At 43.9% G+C, this 20,143-nt stretch overlaps 1 protein-coding gene across 3 annotated transcripts in view; it reads right to left on the minus strand.

The window, feature by feature from the left end:
- Nucleotides 1-1,839, minus strand: part of socs2 (suppressor of cytokine signaling 2) — a 32,663-nt gene extending 30,824 nt beyond the window's left edge. The window contains exons 1-2 of one of the 3 annotated variants that reach the window (XR_010977627.1): nucleotides 1,488-1,839; nucleotides 439-795 (exon numbers count right to left, since the gene is read on the minus strand). Coding sequence is in view for 2 of the 3 variants with exons in the window: in XM_068058816.1 (XP_067914917.1) it covers nucleotides 498-591 (94 nt within the window). In the remaining variant the exon portion in view is untranslated. Of the gene's footprint in view, nucleotides 1-438; nucleotides 971-1,487 lie in introns of those variants that run through there. The other 2 variants (XM_068058816.1, XM_068058817.1) reach the window with 2 other exon arrangements.
- Nucleotides 1,840-20,143: the final 18,304 nt, after the last annotated feature.

Raw genomic sequence — 20,143 nt, forward strand, 5'->3', positions numbered from 1 at the left:
TAAAAAACACCAATTTGATGAAACCTAAGTGAAACATTTTATATAGTTAGAACAATGTGAAATTTGAAAGGCGAGATTTTCAAACACAGTCCCTGTTCAACACCCCTCCCTCGTAAAAATTGGGAAATCTATAAATATAGTCTGTTTTATTTTATGGAGTTTCTAACACAGCTCATATTTGAGCGGCTCGCCTAGATTTTTTGCCAGCAGCAGCAGCAACCGGCAATGAAAAGAAATAGATTTTGCAAATATCTGTTCAGTAAAACTCCGCCAAAAAAGCGAGGCGATGGACAGCGCTCCATTAAATTGTTGCGGAATTTATTCAACACAATAAGCCATTTTTTTTTTGGCCTTGGCGGAGGAGCACATGAGAATTAAAAGTGGATTTTTTTTTTAACGAGGAAGGGTCTACATTAAAATGGCTGGGACTTGCTTTACCTTGGAGACGCTAGCTACACATAAACACGAGAGCATCGAGGGCGAGTACTACACGGTACCTGTACTCCGAAGTTCCGCCATAGCGGCTGAAATGCGGTCATGTTCAACATCCACATTCCTCGTGTTTGCCCGGGATCCCTGGTCAGTCTGCATTGAATTCACATTGTCTGTTGCCTCCTGTTAAGTTACTGGGGTCGAAATACCAGCGAAGTAGTTTCCCCAGCTAGCGAAAAAGGCATCAAGCAACAATAGTCCACAGCCTCTCGCTTCCCTCTCTATATTACCGAGAATTCCCCATTGGGAGCCAGAACGTTTCTGTTAGGAGATACTTAACGACTCAATCACGCCCTTGGAGATCTACAAAAAAGAAAGGAGAGACAGCGAGAGTCTGAGAGTAATTCTCCTGTTCTGTGATCTCCTGCGGTATAATGTTGAGGTTCATTCCAGAAGGGAATTTCAAGCACAAGGTGTCTGTGGCCGCCCCACATTCCCCAACCCGTCACTTTCCACTCAGTTTCACTAAATGAGGAAATGAACCTCCGCCTTAATGAACCTCCGCCTGTCAGGCAACCGGCTGTGGAAATACCAGGATCTTTACAAAGGGAGGCGGAGGGAGTGAGTCTGAATAAGTATGAGTGACTGAGTCAATGAGGGGCCCAGTGTGAGAGTGCGAGTATGAATGAGTGTGAGACTGTGAGAGTGAAAGTAAGAGGGTCAGTGTATGACAGTGAGTGAGAGTGAGTGTGAGAGTGAAGGTAAGAGGGTCAGTGTATGACAGTGAGTGAGTGAGTGTGAGAGTGAAGGTAAGAGGGTCAGTGTATGACAGTGAGTGAGTGCGACGGTGAGAGTGAGAACAAAAACTTCTCGGAATCGTTTCTGCACGCCGATCCATTTTTTGTTTTGATGTTTTTTTCTCTCGATCCTCTCATCACAAGAGACCAGAAAACAATCACAATCGCATTTACTAACGCTTGTTAAAATAGAACCTCTAAATAAAACAAGACGGACAAATAAAGCAACGGTGGTGATGGGTTCTTCCTATCACATACCTGTACTGGATTCTCCTTTAAATATGCATGAGCTGCTTGGAAATATTTCGGTGTCACTGCACAGTGACTGACCTGGGCCCTGACACTGTGACCAGTGCTGCGCTTCTGCTTTGTACTGGCAACTAGTAATTACAGCAAGGGCGGAGAGAGAGCAAGGACTGGCAGAGAGGGCAAAGGGCAGGGTATGGCAGAGAGGGCAGAGGCTGGAAGAGCAGGCTTTGTGAGCGGAGGCCCCGGGAGAGCAGCGACAGGCTCGGTAGCTCTGCTTTGGAGGAGAATATTCCATTCTGCTGGGATTTTACTGCTGCAGCAGGGGATTTCTGTTGGTTGGTGCCAGCCCACTCCTTTTCTCTCCTCCCCTCTCCTACTCCTTCTCCTGCTCTCCTCCTCCCCTCCCCCTTCCAAACACACACACAAACAAAAGCGGCTTTCCAGGAACTTTCCAAGAATTCTGTCACGTGAAGCCTCTGACAGACTGCCAGCTCTTAAAGCAAGGCAGACCGGGTTTTGACCCAGCAGCCCCCTGAATACAGCCCGCCGCCTGCAGTCTGGTTCACTAAACCCCTCTGGGACACCTGATTCCGCTTCCAGATCCCACCGGGGGTCTTCCAGTACCGAGCAGGTATTAACATTTCAAGCCTTGTTTCCCTCCAATAGCAAGTCTCCCTTTTAGGTGTGGGCAGTTACATCAGACCGCATTGCGAGGTGTTTCCAGGAATCCCTCGAGGTAAAGATTGCGAATGATAGTCAAACAACTTTGTACTTGCCTTTTAATAAATGGACCAAAGCAAAAAGAAGCGAGTATTAAGGACGGGAGGCGACAGGGGTCAAAGAAGTTTCCAGTCCTCTGGGATGTACTCCAGGGTTCAGAGAGAGAGAGCTCGGGGCTCCGGGGGGAAAGTTCAGTTTCCGCAGATCCCAGGCTCAGCTCGGGAAGTGTTTCATTCCCAGCTCTCTCCTTCCTCTTATTAATAGATTGAGTGGGAATTGCGAGCAAGTTCATAGCCTCTGGCCAGTTTAAATAATATATAGATATATTCTATTATTCTATATGCATGTGTCTGTGTACATCAGTATGCAACATATATTTAAACATCTATGTATGTATAAATATATATGCATATATTTATACACACACACATATATATAGGGTGTTATGCACAATTCCTTGTGTGTCAGGATAGGCATATTTAAAACCTCCTTCAGTACAATAACTCGGCTACTGCCAGCAGTCGCTGCCACGACATCGATTGCCAAGCCAAAATCAAACACAAAAGTATTGAGTGCATTTCATTATGTCGAGTCCTGACGGCGCCTTATGTGGGGGAAGCGAGTTTTGTAAATACAAGGGGAGAGGACTGTGTTTATAAAATACTCTGTACAGTTAAGCCATGAATATTTGAGCCAGTCCAAAGATGTTTTCGGTTTTTCGTAAAAAGCAAACACCCAGGATATCAACCGCTGTGGAAAACTATAGAGAGGTTTAATTTGAGGTTTGTGCAGGTTGTTCCTTTTTACAATTCAGACAAGCCAAACCCTTCTCGTGGTTTTTGAAACAAAACTTAGATCCCGTTTGCTTGTTGCCGCTCGACTGCAGAAGTTTGAGGGATCCGAGCCTTTTCCATATTCAAACTTGGAGCAAGTTAACAAACTAAGTGTGTCCTCGCTCCGCACCCAGGGCGGGTCGGATTATGGTTGGGCTCCATGTTGAGTCGGTGGCTTGCTTTAAGTCTTGTTTTGACAAGGTGCGGTTAATCCCTGTGCTTTGGGCTGGGTGTTTAACGCGGGGCCTGTTCGAGGTTCACTTGTCCCTGTGCAGTAATGATTGTATCCCAGGATAGCAAGGTGCATGTAACCCGGGACCAATTCTATTCCCACCCTTTACCCGCGGTGATTCGGGGCGAAATGATTGAAATCGCATTTATTGTAGAAAATATGAGAGAGTTTGAGAAAGGAATTCAGTGTTGATAACATTGTGGACATTCACATACTTAGGGTTTGTAGATCTATAGGGGAATGAAATATTCCTTACCAGACCAGGGAGATGGATTCGGGGATTTAAAATATCAAGAGTAAGCGGGCAGTGCAGGGGTGTCGCGATCAGAACAAGTATTACAAGTCAGGTGGTACAAAATGGACCAGACTGGCATATGGCTTGGGTCACAGCACAGTTAGATGTACACATTGATTTCGAAAGTTTCTGTTGGAAACTTTTAATCCTCTCTACGAATAAATGAATTCTAAATAACATTTATAATCAGAGTAATGCAGATTGTGTAGAACGTGTGTGTGTGTGTGGGGAGAGTGTGATCTCAGGCTGAGAGAGTCCGTGCTGAGGATTATCTCTTTTTGGACACTTGATAGTAACAAACGCCAAGTAAAGACTTCAAGAATGATCTGTAAAATACAGATGGCTACTGCATTTACTGCGGAACGTGCTTTCATCCCAAACCTGGTTTGAGTTCGATGATTAGTTTCAGTGATTATATTCCCAGAGTTAGCTCGTTCTTTATTTCAAAATACGGGAAATTATGCTGAGTGGTTCCAGTACTTTTTGTTTTTATTTCAGATTTCCAGCATCTGCAGTGTTTTGCTTTTAATTAAATCCTTTCCCCCTTTGGTATTTATTAATCGGTTCTAAATTCGGGCTCTCTAACCACGTTAAGTTCTCTCAGCCTTTACAATGCCCCGTATTTTTTTTTTTTTAAAAACACGATTTAGGGCGTTGTTTTTTGTGTGAGCTTTGCCCATTAATTATTTCGAAATGTTTAGTTTCGTTTGGATAAAGCGGATGATTTCAAGAAGCGGGACGAATGAGTTTTGTTTAGACCACAATATCGTTCTTTGTGTTATACTGGTTTTTGAACGCGGCTGGTTCGCGTTTATAGAACTTTGTTATAACATGGGAGAGGGAATGAACTTGCAATGGTAAAGGATATGTAGGGATATGAAGACAACTTCGCTCAATCAATCTGAAATCCATTTGGCATTTTATTAGATTTAATGTCACTGAATTAAGAGCTTTTGTTAAATATTACACCGGGGGCTGCTTATTACTATTAACAGTCACTTCCTTAATAAACTGTTAATATGATAATGGTGGTTAAGTTCAGTTACAGTATATTGCGGTTTAACATTGTATAATAAATGCCCTTTGAATATTCGGAGACCCCTAAAAGTAATTCTGGAGATTGCGGATTGCAGCTAAATTCGCCAATACAGTAACAAGAATTAAATGACAAAAGTTCAAAAGTTCAGAATTATAAAGGAGGACTGTTTAGTGCTGTTTTAATGTAACATGGGAACTTCATGGTTTTACGTAATATATGTGTGGATGTTTATGTTTAAATATCAGTGGCTATAAATCAAAAGATATATTTAACTCTAAAACTGACCCTTACTTGTCACTGATAGTTTAAATGGCGGAGAATTGAACTCTAAGCAGATGGTTGGAAGTTTAAGTCCAAGCTTGAGTTTACTTTGGGAACGAGACATCAGCAGCTTCTGACCAAACTTCTTGATGCTACCTTGTACCACGAGGGAAGGCAGGGACTGTCCATAGGTGACTTGCCCTCGGGAAGAAGCAGTGGGAAACTTAACAAGGGAGAAACGTGAAAGAAGTTTAAATATATCCAGCCTTCCGATAAGATATTAAAGTCAAGCCATATCTGCCTGTTCTGGTGGTTTAGGTGGATGTAAAGACCCAGTGACTATTAAAAGAGGAGCAGAGAGTTCTCTCGGCCAAATGCAACACCACTAAAAATAGACTCACTGTTTGTTCATCTCATTGCTGTTTGTGACCAATGTAGACAAAATGGCTGCTGTCTACACATCTACTGGAGATGTACTTTAACCCATTATATGGCATGTTCTTTGGGTTTGTTTCTTACATTACAACACTCATTGTACTTTATTGACTATAAAGCACTCTGGAACATCCAGAGGTTGTGAAAGGTGCTGTATAAATGCAAATCTTTCCTTCCTTCTGAATGATGCTGAAACGCATAAGATGCTATATAAAATGCAACTTCTTTCTCTTTCTACATAATAATGTACATAAATAGTCAGGAATTTCACAACTAAATACTTCTCTGGGCCAACCATTTCAATTATGGAAAATTAACAAATGAAAGATAAGAACAGTTGGTGTTTGGGTGACTCTATTGTAAGTGCAAATTCTAATAGATTCTAATGTTATGGAAGCATAACATCCCAACAATTTGATATTCTGCTGGAATAGGCAAAAGTGCATACTGGCTGATGCATAAATAACAACTATGACACTGTATTCTGGTAATACAACTGCAGAGCATGCTTCTGCAATCTTCCATGGTCCTTTGTAAATTTATAGCAAATTGAAACAACCCTAACTGACCTTGTAACCAGAAGTAATCTGTAAAGAAGGGTGATGAATGTTGCCATGTCACCAAAAAGGAATAAGCATAAGAATTTAAAAATAGGACCTGTTCTCGTCCAGGGAAGTAGTGTTGTAACTGATCATCTTTTGTTGCTAACCTGTAATTTCTCATTGCAACCCTTCGATCATGGAACATCTTCTATTGCTTTGCACCGTAGATTTATGAACAGTAGGAATGGGTTGAGACCTTCCAAATTTATTGCAGTAGGACCCTTGCAGCCTGTAACATGCTGAAGAAACTTTTAGCCCAACCATCCGGGTGGTATCTGAACACAAGCCCTTGCGATAACAAACTAGTATCTACAATGCTATACCATCACAATCTGTTTTCAAAATGACAGAGGCCTCCAGACTGGAAATGACCAGAATTTGGATGAAGTCTAGGGTTTCATAACTAAACTAGAAGTGTCACACTCAAGGGCATTTAAGCAAAATTGCTGTTTGGCTCACAGCTGGCACATATACCAAGAGTGTCTTAAAATGTGGTACTTTAGTGCCCTAGCATTAATCAAGTCATCGCAAACTTTTCCCAGGCTCCTAAAATTGATGCTGAGGGCAAACCGTTAGTGTGACCCATTAAAGGGGGAGGATCTGGTGAAAGTCTGAAGATAAAAGAAATATGAGATGAGAGTAAAGATCAGACCAAGGTAAGGAACATGAATGACCAGGGGAATAAATACAGTTATAAAACAGAAGTATAAATGAACTGATAAAAATAGAAATAACCATTAAAAACAAATTAAACAAAAAATGTTCAGCATTGTACACAGCATCCAAAATAAACCAGGGAACTGGAAGAAATAATCCGTAGCAATAATCTGGATGTAGTAGGAATAACTGAAACATGACGACATGAAGAACAGGACTGGCAACTAAATATTGTAGCTTATAACATAATCAGAAAGTCCATGGAACTATAGACCAATTATCTTAACGTCAATGGCAGGAAAGATAATGGAATCCTTACCTGAAGAAGTAATAGCAAAACTTCTAGAAACTGAAAATATAATAGAGTCCTCAGCACAGATTTCAAAAGCTGTTTTCTGTTTGATTAAGCTTACTGAATTCTTTTAAGATGTAAAAGAAAGGGAAGGTAAGGGTAATATATTTGGATTTTCAAAAGACCTTCTGCATAGTAGGTGCTGCATAGTAGACTCATGGCAAAGTCTGAACATATGATTTTAACTCTGTAAAGTGGGTACGTTTTGAACGAGTTAAAATCTCACCCCTGGAGTCAGAGGACAAGTTACAGAATGGATAGCAAACTGGTTACAAAACAGAAAATGGAGGTTAAAGGAATTACTAGGGCTGGAAGAAGGTGGGAAGTGATGTTCCACAGGGATTGGTGCTGGGACCACTGTTTTTCATCAGTTACATAAATAATTTGGACTCAGGAATCGGAAGTACAATTTCAAAATTTGTGAGTAACACCAAATTGGGGGGTATAGTTAATACAGAGAAAGACTGCAACAAAATACAGTAAGACATGTACTTGGCAAGTGAACTTCAATATGGATAAGTGTGATGTGGTTCATTTTGATAGGAAGAAGAAGGAGGCCATGTAATCCTCGGAAAATAAGTACTTAAATTGGGGTAGAGGAGCAGAGTGGGGTACAGATATACAAATTATTAAAAGTAGTGATGCAGGTTAATAAAGCCATGAAAAAGCAAACAAAGTGCTGTGCATCGTTTCTAGACACTTAGAATTGAAAATTAGAGAAATTTTGTTCAACTTGAATAGAATCTTGGTTAGACCACAATTAAGAGTACTGTAAACAATTCTGGTCTTATTATAAAAAGGATATAGAGGCGCTGAAGAAGGTGCAAAAAAGATTTATTAGAATGATACTAGAACTAAGTGCATTGTATCAGTCAGGAAAGACTGATAGTCTTTAAAATTATGAAAGGGTTTGATAGGGTAAATGTAGAGAAGATATTTCCACTTGTGGGTGAGACCAGAACTAGGGAACATAAATATAAGATAGTCATTAATAAATCCAATAAGGAATTCTGGAGTAGCCCCTTTACCCAGAGAATGTTGGGAATGTGGAACTTGCTACCAATAGAATAGCTGAGGTGAATAGCTTAGATGCATTTAAGGGGAAACTAGATAAGCACATGAGGGAGAAAGGAATAGAAGGACAAGTTAATGTGATTTGGGTGAAGAAGGGTGGGAGGAGGCTTGTGTGAAATATAAACAACCGCTGGACTGAATGGCCTATTTCTGTGTTGTAAATACAGTGTAATCTTTCTTTTCTTTTCTTTCTTTGGGCCTCCTTATCTCGAGAGACAATGGATACGCGCCTGGAGGTGGTCAGTGGTTTGTGAAGCAGCGCCTGGAGTGGCTATAAAGGCCAATTCTGGAGTACAGTGTAATATTGTGTAATATTATGTATAGGCCCCAGCATTTCTGTTAAGCAGAAATTAACCAGATTCATGCAAAATTATTTGAGTTTCATTTCAAGTGTATGTTGCAGTACTGATGGCTGCACAGAACAGAAAATTACATGGACATACTACCTTTAATTAAGAACTTGCAATTGTATTGAATGTCCCAAAGCGGTGGTTAGCACCGCAGCCTCACAGCTCCAGCGACCTGGGTTCGGTTCTGGGTACTGCCTGTGTGGTGTTTGCAAGTTCTCCCTGTGACCGCATGGGTTTCTGCCGGGTGCTCCGGTTTCCTCCCACAGCCAAAGACTTGCAGGTTGATAGGTAAATTGGCCATTGTAAATTGCCCCTAGTGTAGGTAGGTGGTAGGAGAATTGTGGGGATGTAAGGGAATATTGGATTAATGTAGGATTAGTATAAATGGGTGGTTGTTGGTCAGCACAGACTCGGTGGGCTGAAGGGCCTGTTTCAGTGCTGTATCTCTCTATGATTCTATGATTCTATAAGTGCTTTATGAAGTACTTTTGTAGTGTAGTCATCGTTGTAATGTAAGAAACCCGGCAGCAAGTTTGCACACAGTAAGCTCCCACAAATAACAATGAGAAAAATGACTAATGATTTTAATGGTATTGATTGAGGGATAAATATTGGCCAGGACCTCAGGGAGAAATTGCCTGCTCTGAGTTACATTACGTCCACCTGAGGTGGAACAGAACCTTGGTTTAATGTCTCATCTGAAAATTAACACCTCTGACAATGCAGCACTCACTCAGTACTGCACTAGAGTGTCAGCTTAACTTTTTACTCAAGTCTCTGGAGTGGGTCTTGAACTGTCTGATGAAGAGACAAGATTACTACCTCTGCATCACAGCTGACAGTATAAGAATCCTTGTGTGCAATATATTTAATATAAGAACCTACTGTGGTGTTCCATTGTGCATTATGAACTACTGTAGCATATCGTTTCTCGTGTAATATTGATCTCCGATGACTGAATGGAATGAATAGGTGTGGAACACTTCAAAATGGTCTGTTCTATAAATTGACCATGCTTTCACTGAATATTGTTTCTGTAGATAGGTTTAGCTGTCTTGCAGCATAGGTCAGTGTGTGGAAACTTTTCTTTGTGTGGTGGGTATAGTGAAATCATAAACCCATTTTTTATAAATACATTTCTCATTTTGTCAGCCCCAAGGGTAATTTTGCCAGCCAAGACTCCCTGCAAGAAGCTTTGGTTACCAGCAATTCAAATCTGGCAACTGAACACAGAAGTTTCTGTATCTGATTCATGGTGCTCCTGATTTTCTGGACTTTCTCACTGTTGGCTCAAAAAATCTACTCAATTTGAAAAACATATCTTACTAATTTGTAACTATTCAGCAGAGGTTGCTTAAATGGTATATTGAGGAACAAATAAAATAAAAGGAAAAAGAATTTTTTTGCGGTCAGTGGAAAATTTTAAATGCTCTTTTCACGTTTTGTGAGGTCGATTCTCACTCCCTTTGCCTGCTGTTATTGGGGTGGTAATGGGCTCAAGATCAGGTCAATGGCCTCACCAGCACTTTAACACCAGCCACGTTGCCAGCTCCATTTTGAAAGGGGCCTAAGGTTAGGTCGCCAAAGCACCCGCCTGTTTCAAGCAATATGCCCCTTTTATATAGAACTAAGGGCAATATAATGAAAATTGAACCCTGACCGCGGTTGTAGGTCGGAACTGGTTAACGCTTGTGCCGTACTCATGCCGACCTGCTCCATGGGCAATGAAACCGAATAGGCCCAGCTGAAGGCAAATGCTGAATTATATTTGTGGATCCTGGAGAAGCAGGAGTAAACCTCTCGGGCCCACAGAAATAATCCGGACTGCTGCCACCCCGGGACACCCAGCCTCCACAATCACAATCTCCCCAACCACTCCCTTGCTGGCAGCCACCACAAGTCCATCGTGAGGCCTCAATCTAGCGAGTTGTAACAAGGCACCTGCCAAACTTAAATGACGCTGGGGCCTCCAAATCGCAAGGCGCCTCCTCGCCACCCAAACAAGTGGCTGCCCAAAAATCAAGATGGACCCCCAAGAGTCAACAAGCTGAATACTTTCATCTTAGCTCCACGATCAAGCACCAACAGTGCCAACATTTGAACTCCAAATAGACTGTGGATTCTAATGTCAGAATACCACTGCAACAATGGACCTTCCATGAATTTTTTATACTCTCCAGGAAAATTATGACATCACCTTCCAATTACAAGAACTATTTTTCTTTGAGCACTGCATCCAAAAGCATTTCCAAAGTACAAATATTCTAAACTCACATCACACAATGCCAGACTAACACTCATGCTGCATCCAGCTGCTGTAAGGACTAAGCCACAAAGGAATGTAACAAACATACTAAAGAGAATTGAGTATCACATAACACAAAATGTTCTGCTGAAAAGTCTTATCAGAGTGTCTCGCTTGTGCAGTCCTGTCCAAGGACACATTTGCATAAAGTCTGCCTACAAGCAGACCTCTGTGTGTAATAAATACGTAAAGTCTTCCATCTACCGTGTTACATAATGTGTCACATTTTTGAACAGATGCTAAATAAAAACTTTGAAATAAACAAAAGGAAACTAGTCATTTCATGATGGGATCTTCTGGCCTGGAGCCAGAAATTTACAAGCAGCTGCAATGAGCTGCATTAGCCTATTTGAGTCCCTCTCCTACAGCAGGCAGTTGAGGTCTTTAGGGACAGGTTACCTAAACATAACAACCGTCCTCAAGGCCTGAGATTAACCATGTGTAACACCATGGGATGTCTGTTAGTTTCTGTGCAGAATTCCAGCACTGGGCATCCAGATAGGAGACTACTGCCCAGTTATTCACTAGAATGCAATTTCATGACATAGATCAAGAGCTGTCAAGAACATAACTGTAAGACTGCACCATACTATGTGAATTAAATGTTAGGCTGGCAAAAAACAAAGGACCTATCAGAGTCATAAAGGCATAAAGAGATACAGCACTGAAACAGGCCCTTCGGCCCACCGAGTCTCTGCCGACCAACAACCATCCATTTATACTAATCCTACATTTAATCCTATATTCCCTACCACATCCCCACCATTCTCCTACCACCTACCTACACTAGGGGCAATTTACAATGGCCAATTTACCTATCAACATGCAAGTCTTTGGCTGTGGGAGGAAACCGGAGCACCCGTCGGAAACCCATGCGGTCACAGGGAGAACTTGCAAACTCTGCACAGGCAGTACCCGGAATTGAACCCAGGTCACTGGAGCCGTGAGGCTTCGGTGCTAATACTTTTGTATGAATGCAGAGGATGGGGCCACAAGATTAATTCCCAGTCTGAAGCACCTGAGTTACCAGAGAGGCTCAAAGGCTTCACACTTTAGAGAAGTAGAGACTTATAAGATGAAGAGAATAGATAGTGTTTGTGTAGACAGTTTGTTTCCTTAAGTAGGTTCTGAAGGACTGGGACTGGGGCAGGGCGGGATGGGCTGGCCACAATGTTATTATCTAAGGCCAGAGCTAGGTTAGATGTTAGGAGGTGATTTTCCAGAGAATAGTGGACCTCTGGAACAGGATACAGACCTGTGCAGCAAATGCAGATTAGCTAAATTTCTTCAAGTAAGAGCTGGAGCTGTTTCTGGCTGAGTCGGAGAGCACCTTCTAGAAGAGGCAGCTAGAAGAGCAGGTAACATTAATCGGAGCCAGGGTGGTATCCTGGACTAGTTTTCATTATCTAAAGCCGTCGGCAATGTTCACTCCAAGCTGTGTGGCCATATGGCCATGCAGCAACCTGGAAGTTATCGCTCAGGCCATGCACAAGTTGTCTCTTTTAAGATATTGCGCATGCACAGCTATCAAAAGAATTTAAAAGTTCGGGACTCTTAAATGAATAGGCCATGGACAACAAAAGAAAAGTAAAGGGGACATTGGTCATCAGAGGGAAATTTTCCAGACTCTTTCCCTGAATTAGCTTGGGTTTCATTCACCTCTCCCAGGAAATCACATGATTTTTAAGTGGGTAGAGAGAGTCTGTATTGTGATGCATCTCAATGGTGAGATACAGACTGGATGGACCAATGGATCTTATCCTGTCTGTCATTGTTTGTACGTTTGCAACGTTTAATGAGCGTTGCGGGTGGGAGGGGGGGGGGGATCATTTTCACTTTCGCCACTTAGTGGAGTGGATCACTCAGCCATTGTTGAACCTTCCCGATGTTCACTCTTATCACAATCAATGGTGTATACATTGGGCACGTTCTGTAACAGATGAACAACCAGTTCTACCAGGTTACCTACCAGACAGCAAAGCTGAAAATTACCCCCACTTTGCTCGTTCTTCCTGGCGCTGTTGTTCTTAGAGAAGAGAAGATTAAGAGGAGATTTGATAGAGGTGTTCAAAATCATGAGGGGTCTGGACAGAGTAGATAGAGAGGAACTGTTCCCACTGGTGGAAGGGTCGAGAACCAGAGGATACCAATTTAGGTTACTGACAAAAGAAACAAAGGCGACATGAGAACATTTTTTTTTACAAAGCGAGTGGTTAGGATCTGGAATGCACTGCCTGGGCTGAATTTAATGAGCCAGACGCCGATCCCAGCAGTGGGCCTGGTAAATGGCACACGCGTCACATGGGTGCCCACCTCACCACAATTACGCAGCGGGCATCCATTTTGCCTATTGGAGGCCCAGGCCCCCTCCAATCACATGGCGGGGATGTGTTGTAATTTGTTGATAACTCCGATGACTCCGGAGCAGGCGCCAGCACCATATTTAAAGGCCTGCCAGCCCTACATTCACTACTGTCCTGTAAACGGTACAGCATACAACTCTGTCCGACTGTATCACCCCACCGCATGAAGAAGGCAGAAGACGATGGCACAGCAAAGACACAGGGTGGCCCCATGATTCAGTGATGCCTCCTTGCAGATTCCCCTGCAGGCTGCAAGGGAAAGGCAGGAGGTTTTCTTCCCCACAATGGCAAGAAGAGGTCCTCCTACTGGACCAAGCAAGCCTGGGTAGAGATTGCAGAGGAGGTTAGCAGCTGTGGGGTCACCTAGTGCAACTGGATCCAGTGCAGGAAGAGGGTCAATAACCTACTGCGTTCTGCCAAGGTGAGTGCTCCATACCAGTCGCCTTCTTGAGGCCTGCATGTGAATACGTGGGAGGATGTGCATCATGGGGAGGGTAGCAGCAATGCGGCATTGCCTGAGTCCCTAGGGGCCTGTCGGTCTCTTACTGACAGATGCATGGATGTCTCATGGCCACAGGCCACAGGCCACCTGCCTTCATAGCTCACCCCCACTTAACTCCGTGACAGCGAGTGTCGGCATGAGAGACATCAGATTCCCCAGCATGGTTTGTGGGACTGAAGAGAGCTGAACTGTCATGTTGATCTCTGTGCCATTCTCAACCATCTCCATCCTTCCTCTTGCAGGACAAGAGGGCCCACAATAGGAGGGTGGTGTCCCAGACAGGCAGAGGACAAGCCTCTGATATCAACAACACAGAACATGCTGGAGATGAAAAAAGGGATAGAGTCCATCATGCCATGACAGCTGTCATGTCTCAGGCTTATGAGCGCATGGTTTCCTCCATCAAGACATTGGCAACCCTCATTGAGAGCTAGATCCCACAGATCCATGTGGACCTGCACATCATCACCTTGGGCATGAACTCGCACAGCAGTGGCAAGGCGAGAAAAGGAACGGGAGCTCAGATGATTCTACAGCTCCTGATGCTTCTCTGGTGAGCAGGGAGGCTCAATAGAGCCTTCAAAGGGAGGAGGAGAGACTGGCAGCTACATCTGGGGGCTGCCATCCAGGCACTCCAATGAGGCCATATGGGGAGAACTTAAAAACAAAAAGGGGACAATCACTTGGCTGGGAGTGTACTACAGCCCTCCAAACAGTCAGGGAGAGATAGAGGAGCAGATATGTAGGCAAATCTCAGAGAGGTGTAAAAATAATAGGGTAATAATAGTAGGGGATTTCAACTTCTCCAAAATCAACTGGGATAGTCTGAGTGCAAAAGACCTAAAAGGGGCGGAATTCTTAAAGTGCATACAGGAGAGCTTTTTGAGCCAGTACGTAGAAAGTCTGACAAGAGAAGGGGCAGTATTGGACCTAATCCTAGGGAATGAATCCAGACAAGTGGTAGAAGTGTCAGTGAGGAGCATTTCAGGGAGAGTGACCATATCTCTGTAAGATTTAAGGTAGTTATGGAAAAGGACAAAGACGGACCGGAAATAAAAGTACTGAATTGGGGGAAGGCCGATTTCAATAGGAAAAACAGGATCTGGCCAAAGTGGACTGGGAGCAGCTACTTGTAGGAAAATCTACATCAAACCAGTGGGAGTCATTCAAAAAGGAAATAGTGAGAGTTCAGAGCCAACATGTTCCCGTAAAGGTGAATGGTAGGACCAACAAGTCCAGGGAACCCTGGATGTCAGGGGATATAGAGGATTGGATAAGGAAACAAAAGCACGCTTATGGCAGATTCGGAGCGCTGAAAACAGTGGAGACCCTAGAGGAGTATAGAAAGTGTAGGGGGGGTACTTAAAAAAGTAGTTAGGAGAGTGAAGAGGGGGCATGAAAAAACACTGGTGGGCACGATAAAGGAAAATCACAAGGCATTTTATAAGTATATTAAGGGCAAGAGGATAACCAGGGAAAGAGTAGGGCCCATTAGGGACCAAAGTGGCAATCTGTGTGTGGAGCTGGAGGTCATAGGTGAGGTTTTAAATGATTACTTTACATCTATGTTCTCTATGGAGAAAGACGATGTAGGTGTAGAGATCAGGGAGGGGGATTGTGATAACGAGCAAATTAGCATCGAAATGGAGGAAGTATTAGCTGTTTTAGCGGGCTTATAAGTGGATAAATCCCCAGGCCCAGATGAGATGTATCCCAGGCTGTTATGTGTGAGGCAAGGGAGGAGATAGCAGAGCATTGACACAAATTTTCAAATCCTTTCTGGCCACAGGACAGGTACCAGAGGGCTGGAAGACAGCGAATGTGGTACCATTATTCAAGAAGGGGAGCAGGGATAAACCAAGTAATTACAGGCCGGTGAGTCTAACATCAGTGGTAGGGAAACTATTGGGAAAAATTCTGAGGGACAGGATTAATCTCCACTTGGAGAGGCAGGGATTAATCAAGGATAGTCAGTATGGCTTTGTCAGGGGAGATCATGTCTGACAAAATTGATTGAATTTTTCGAGGAGGTGACTAGATGTGTAGATGAGGGTAAGGTAGTTGATGTAGTCTACATGGACTTCAGTAAGGCTCTTGATAAGGTCCTGCATGGGAGATTGGTTAAGAAGGTAAGAGCCCATGGGATCCAGGGCAATTTGGCAAACTGGATCCAAAATTGGCTTAGTGGCAGGAGGCAGAGGGTGATGGTCAAGGGTTGTTTTTGCAAGTGGAAGCCTGTAACCATTGGTGTACCACAGGGATTGGTGCTGGGACCCTTGCTGTTTGTAGTTTACATTAATGATTTAGACGTGAATATAGGAGGTATGATCAGTATGTTCGCAGATGACACGAAAATTGGTGGTGTCATAAATAGTGAGGAGGAAAGCCTTAGATTACAGGACTATATAGATGGGCAGGTAAGATGGGCGGAGCAGTGGCAAATGGAATTTAATCTTGAGAATTGTGAGGTGATGCATTTTGTGAGGATTAACAAGGAAATGGAATATACAATGGGTGGTAAGACCCTAGGAAGTACAGAGGGTTAGAGGGAGCTTGGTGTACTTGTCCGTAGATCACTGAAGCCAGCAGCACAGGTAGATAAGGTGGTTAGGAAGGCATAATGGGATACTTGCCTTTATTAGCCAAGGCATAGAATTTAAGAGCAGGGAGGTTATGATGGAGCTGTATAAAACACTTGTTAGGCCACAGCTGGAGTACTGTGTATAGTTCAGGTCACCACACTATAGGAAGGATGTGATTGCACTGGAGAGGGTGCAGAGGAGATTCAGCAGGATGTTGCCTTGGAACACCATAACATTCAAGGCTACAGGCCAAGTGCTGGAAAATGGGATTAGAATAGATAGGTGCTTGATGGCCGGCACCAATATGATGGGCTGAAGGGCCTTTTTCAGTGCTGTATAACTCTATGACTCTATGAGGCCTTCCAGGCCCCAGGCAGCCGCAGGATGCCAGCCAAAGTTATCACAGGCCAAGGGCTGTCCAATCAGCAGTCTGCTTCCAGCCCAGCTCCAGCTCCAGCTGCTGGGATCACACCACATAGAAGCAGCTGAAAATGGATTAAAAAGAGCACATGGCAGCACTTTGTGTTTCACGGGTTTAGATTATACCTTTTGTGTTAAATAATTAAAAGATGCTTTGTTGAAATCTTTAGCCTTCATTGTTTGAAAACCATGTCTTAATTGTGAGGTGTAGGCCTCACCCTTCCCCCTTAGGGCTATGCCAATGTGAACACAGCCCTCATTAACATACCAATGTGATGAGAGCCTTCATTAACATATGTTCTCCCATGGACACTGCGGTACATTGCCCATCTGCATGCAAGAGGTAAGGCAGTAAGGTGAGACTTTATTTCAGTCTCTGTGAATGGACACCAGGATGGCTACACACAATTCGTTGAGATTCTCTGCTGCCTCCTTCTTGTGTGGCTCTACCCATTTCACCTCCTGCCTTGGTACATGAGGATGTGCTAATTATGTCGACATGGTCACCTGTGGACCTCAGATCGCTACCGAAATGATGGCCCAGCTCTGTTCGAGCCGTATGATCACATAGACCCACCACACAGCTGTTTGCCTACCCCACACTGACACCCCATAACCACCCCCCCCAAACACAGATTTCAGACCGTTGCAAAATTCCCACTATCCCGGACCCCTTTGCAGAGCCCTCCAGCACTGGACTTCCACAATGGCCTCCATCGCCCCTCTTTCTCTAGGCTACAGTGCTCAAGGCTGCCATCCCATCACTTCAATGTGCCCTCGTGCCTTTGTGCTGCACTGGTTGTGAAACTGGAGGCACGTAGGTGTTACTCGCCATTCACACAAAAAAAAACATCTTTCAGACATAAAATTGCTTTGTATGATATTAAATTACATTTAAATAAACATCTCAGCAATTTAAAATAATTATGTTGCAACGAGAACGTTAAATAAGATAAAAGCGGTTTATACATAGCAACAAGTTAACAGACAATATATCATGCTTCATTTTACCAATAACAGCAAAGCAAAGTGCTTATGCAACAAGAAGTCTTCAGTGGCCCTTTCGAGAACTTTATACTTAAGTTGTCAGCCATGGGTCAATGATAGCAGGCTTTCTTGAAGGTCATGGATTCAAACCCCATTACAGAGACTTAAAATCATAGAATAGTTAAAGCACAGAAGAGGCCATTCGACCTGTCATGTCTATGCCAGCTCTCCTCAAAGGGCAACTCAGCTAGTCCCACTCCCCCAGCTAAATGAGCAAATGATCTTGGTGGACATTCAATAGAGGACTGAAAAAGAAAAAAACTTGCATTTAAACAGCACCATTCACAACCTTAGTGCTTTGTGTACTTTTGCAGTATAGTTACAGTTGGAATAAAGGAATGCAGTTCATGGAGTACATAGAACATAGAACATAGAACAGTACAGCACAGTACAGGCCCTTCGGCCCATGATGTTGTGCCGAACCTTTAACCTACTCTAAGATCAAACTAACTACCTACCCTTCATTCTACTATCATCCATGTACCTATCCAAGAGTCACTTAAATGCCCCTAATGTATCTGCTTCTACTACCACCGCTGGCAGCGCATTCCACGCACCCACCACTCTCTGTGTAAAGAACCTACCTCTGACATCTCCCCGAAACCTTCCTCCAATCACCTTAAAATTATGCCCCCTGGTGATAGCCCTTTCCACCCTGGGAAAATGTCTCTGACTATCCACTCTATCTATGCCTCTCATCATCTTGTACCCCTCTATCAAGTCACCTCTCATCCTTCTTCGCTCCAATGAGAAAAGCCCTAGCTCCCTCAATCTTTCTTCGTAGGACATGCCCTCCAGTCCAGGCAGAATCCTGGTAAATCTCCTCTGCACCCTCTCTAAAGCTTCCACATCCTTCCTATAATGAGGTGACCAGAACTGAACACAATATTCCAAGTGTTGTCGAACCAGGGCCTTTTAGAGCTGCAGCATAACCTCGCGGCTCTTAAACCCAATCCCCCTGTTAATGAAAGCCAACACACCATACGCCTTCTTAACAACCCTATCAACTTGGGTGGCAACTTTGAGCGATCTATGGACATGGACCCCAAGATCCCTCTGTTCCTCCACACTACCAAGAATCCTGTCTTTAAGCCTGTATTCTGCATTCAAATTCGACCTTCCAAAATGAATCACTTCACACTTTTCCAGGTTGAACTCCATCTGCCACTTCTCAGCCCAGCTCTGCATCCTGTCAATGTCCTGTTGCAACCTACAACAGCCTTCCACACTATCCACAACTCCAGCAACCTTCGTGCCATCGGCAAACTTGCTAACCCAGCCTTCCACTTCCTCATCCAAGTCATTCATAAAAATCACAAAGAGCAGAGGTCCCAGAACAGATCCTTGTGGAACACCACTGGTCACCGAGCTCTATGCTGAATACTTTCCATCTACTACCACCCTCTGACTTCTATGGGCCAGCCAACTTTGTATCCGGACAGCCAACTTTCCCTGAATCCCATGCCTCCTTACTTTCTGAATGAGCCTACCATGGGGAACCTTATCAAACGCCTTGCTAAGAGGCTTGGCACTCTTGATTGTTTCGGGGTAATGCCGTCCTTCCCAGGAGCTTTTCCACTGGCTAGAGAATCAATGGCATTACTGAGTTCCAATTTTGTTGGCTGTTCGTCCAGCTCATCCATGACTGGCAGAGACTGGGCTGCATTGAGGGCAGTCTCAGTGACAACATTTTCCCTGGAGTACAGTTCCAGATAGTGCTCCACCCAGCGGTCCATTTGCTTGTGTTGGTCAGTGATCGTGTCCCCTGATTTAGACTTGAGGGGGGCGATCTTCTTGATAGTTGGCCCAAAAGCTCCCTTAATGCCATCATACATTCCTCTGATGTTTCCGTGTCAGAGGCCCGCTGAATACGGCTGCATAGGTGTTGCCAGTTTGGCTGTTCTTTGTGCAGCGCTTCTGGCTACTTTAAGTGCTATGGATGTTAACTCGCTGGGGGCTTTCTTGTAGTTCAACAGTGCAGTGCGCTTAGCGGCTATGACAGGTTCCAGTTCTTCAAAGTGAGATTGAAACCAGTCTGCATTCTGCTTCTCACGTTTGCCATAGGTGGTCATTGCTGAGTCATAGATGGTTCTCTGATGTGGGCCCACTTCGTCTCTGCATCCCCTGCAGGAGTGTTTTGAAGGGCTTTTTAAAGTGAATTTAGAAACTTATGTAACAGCTGTGGATAAGAAATTCTGTTAGTGTTGATGCTTGGGCAGCCCTACTGCTTGGAGTGATGTAGCTTCTTTGGTTTGAGTCTAACTTTGCTGCACACCAGGGAGTGGTCGGTGTCACAGTCCGCACTGTGGAAGCTGTGTGTGACTTGGACACTGTTTATAAAGGCTCGCCTTGTGACGATGAGGTCCAGCTGGTGCCAACGATGTGATCTTGGGTGCCTCCATGAAACCTGGTGACAGGGTTTAGTGTGAAAGAACGAGTTGGTGATGCAAAGGTTGTGATAGGTACACAACTCCAGCAGTCTCTGTCCATTCTCATTCATCCTTCCAATGCCATAGCGCCCAAGGCAGGAGGGCCATGAGTCATGGTCGGCCCCAACCCTGGCATTAAAGTCCCCCAGCAGGAACAAATGTTCGGT

Source organism: Heterodontus francisci, chromosome 27, assembly GCF_036365525.1.
Source record: "Heterodontus francisci isolate sHetFra1 chromosome 27, sHetFra1.hap1, whole genome shotgun sequence".
NCBI lineage: Eukaryota > Metazoa > Chordata > Chondrichthyes > Heterodontiformes > Heterodontidae > Heterodontus > Heterodontus francisci.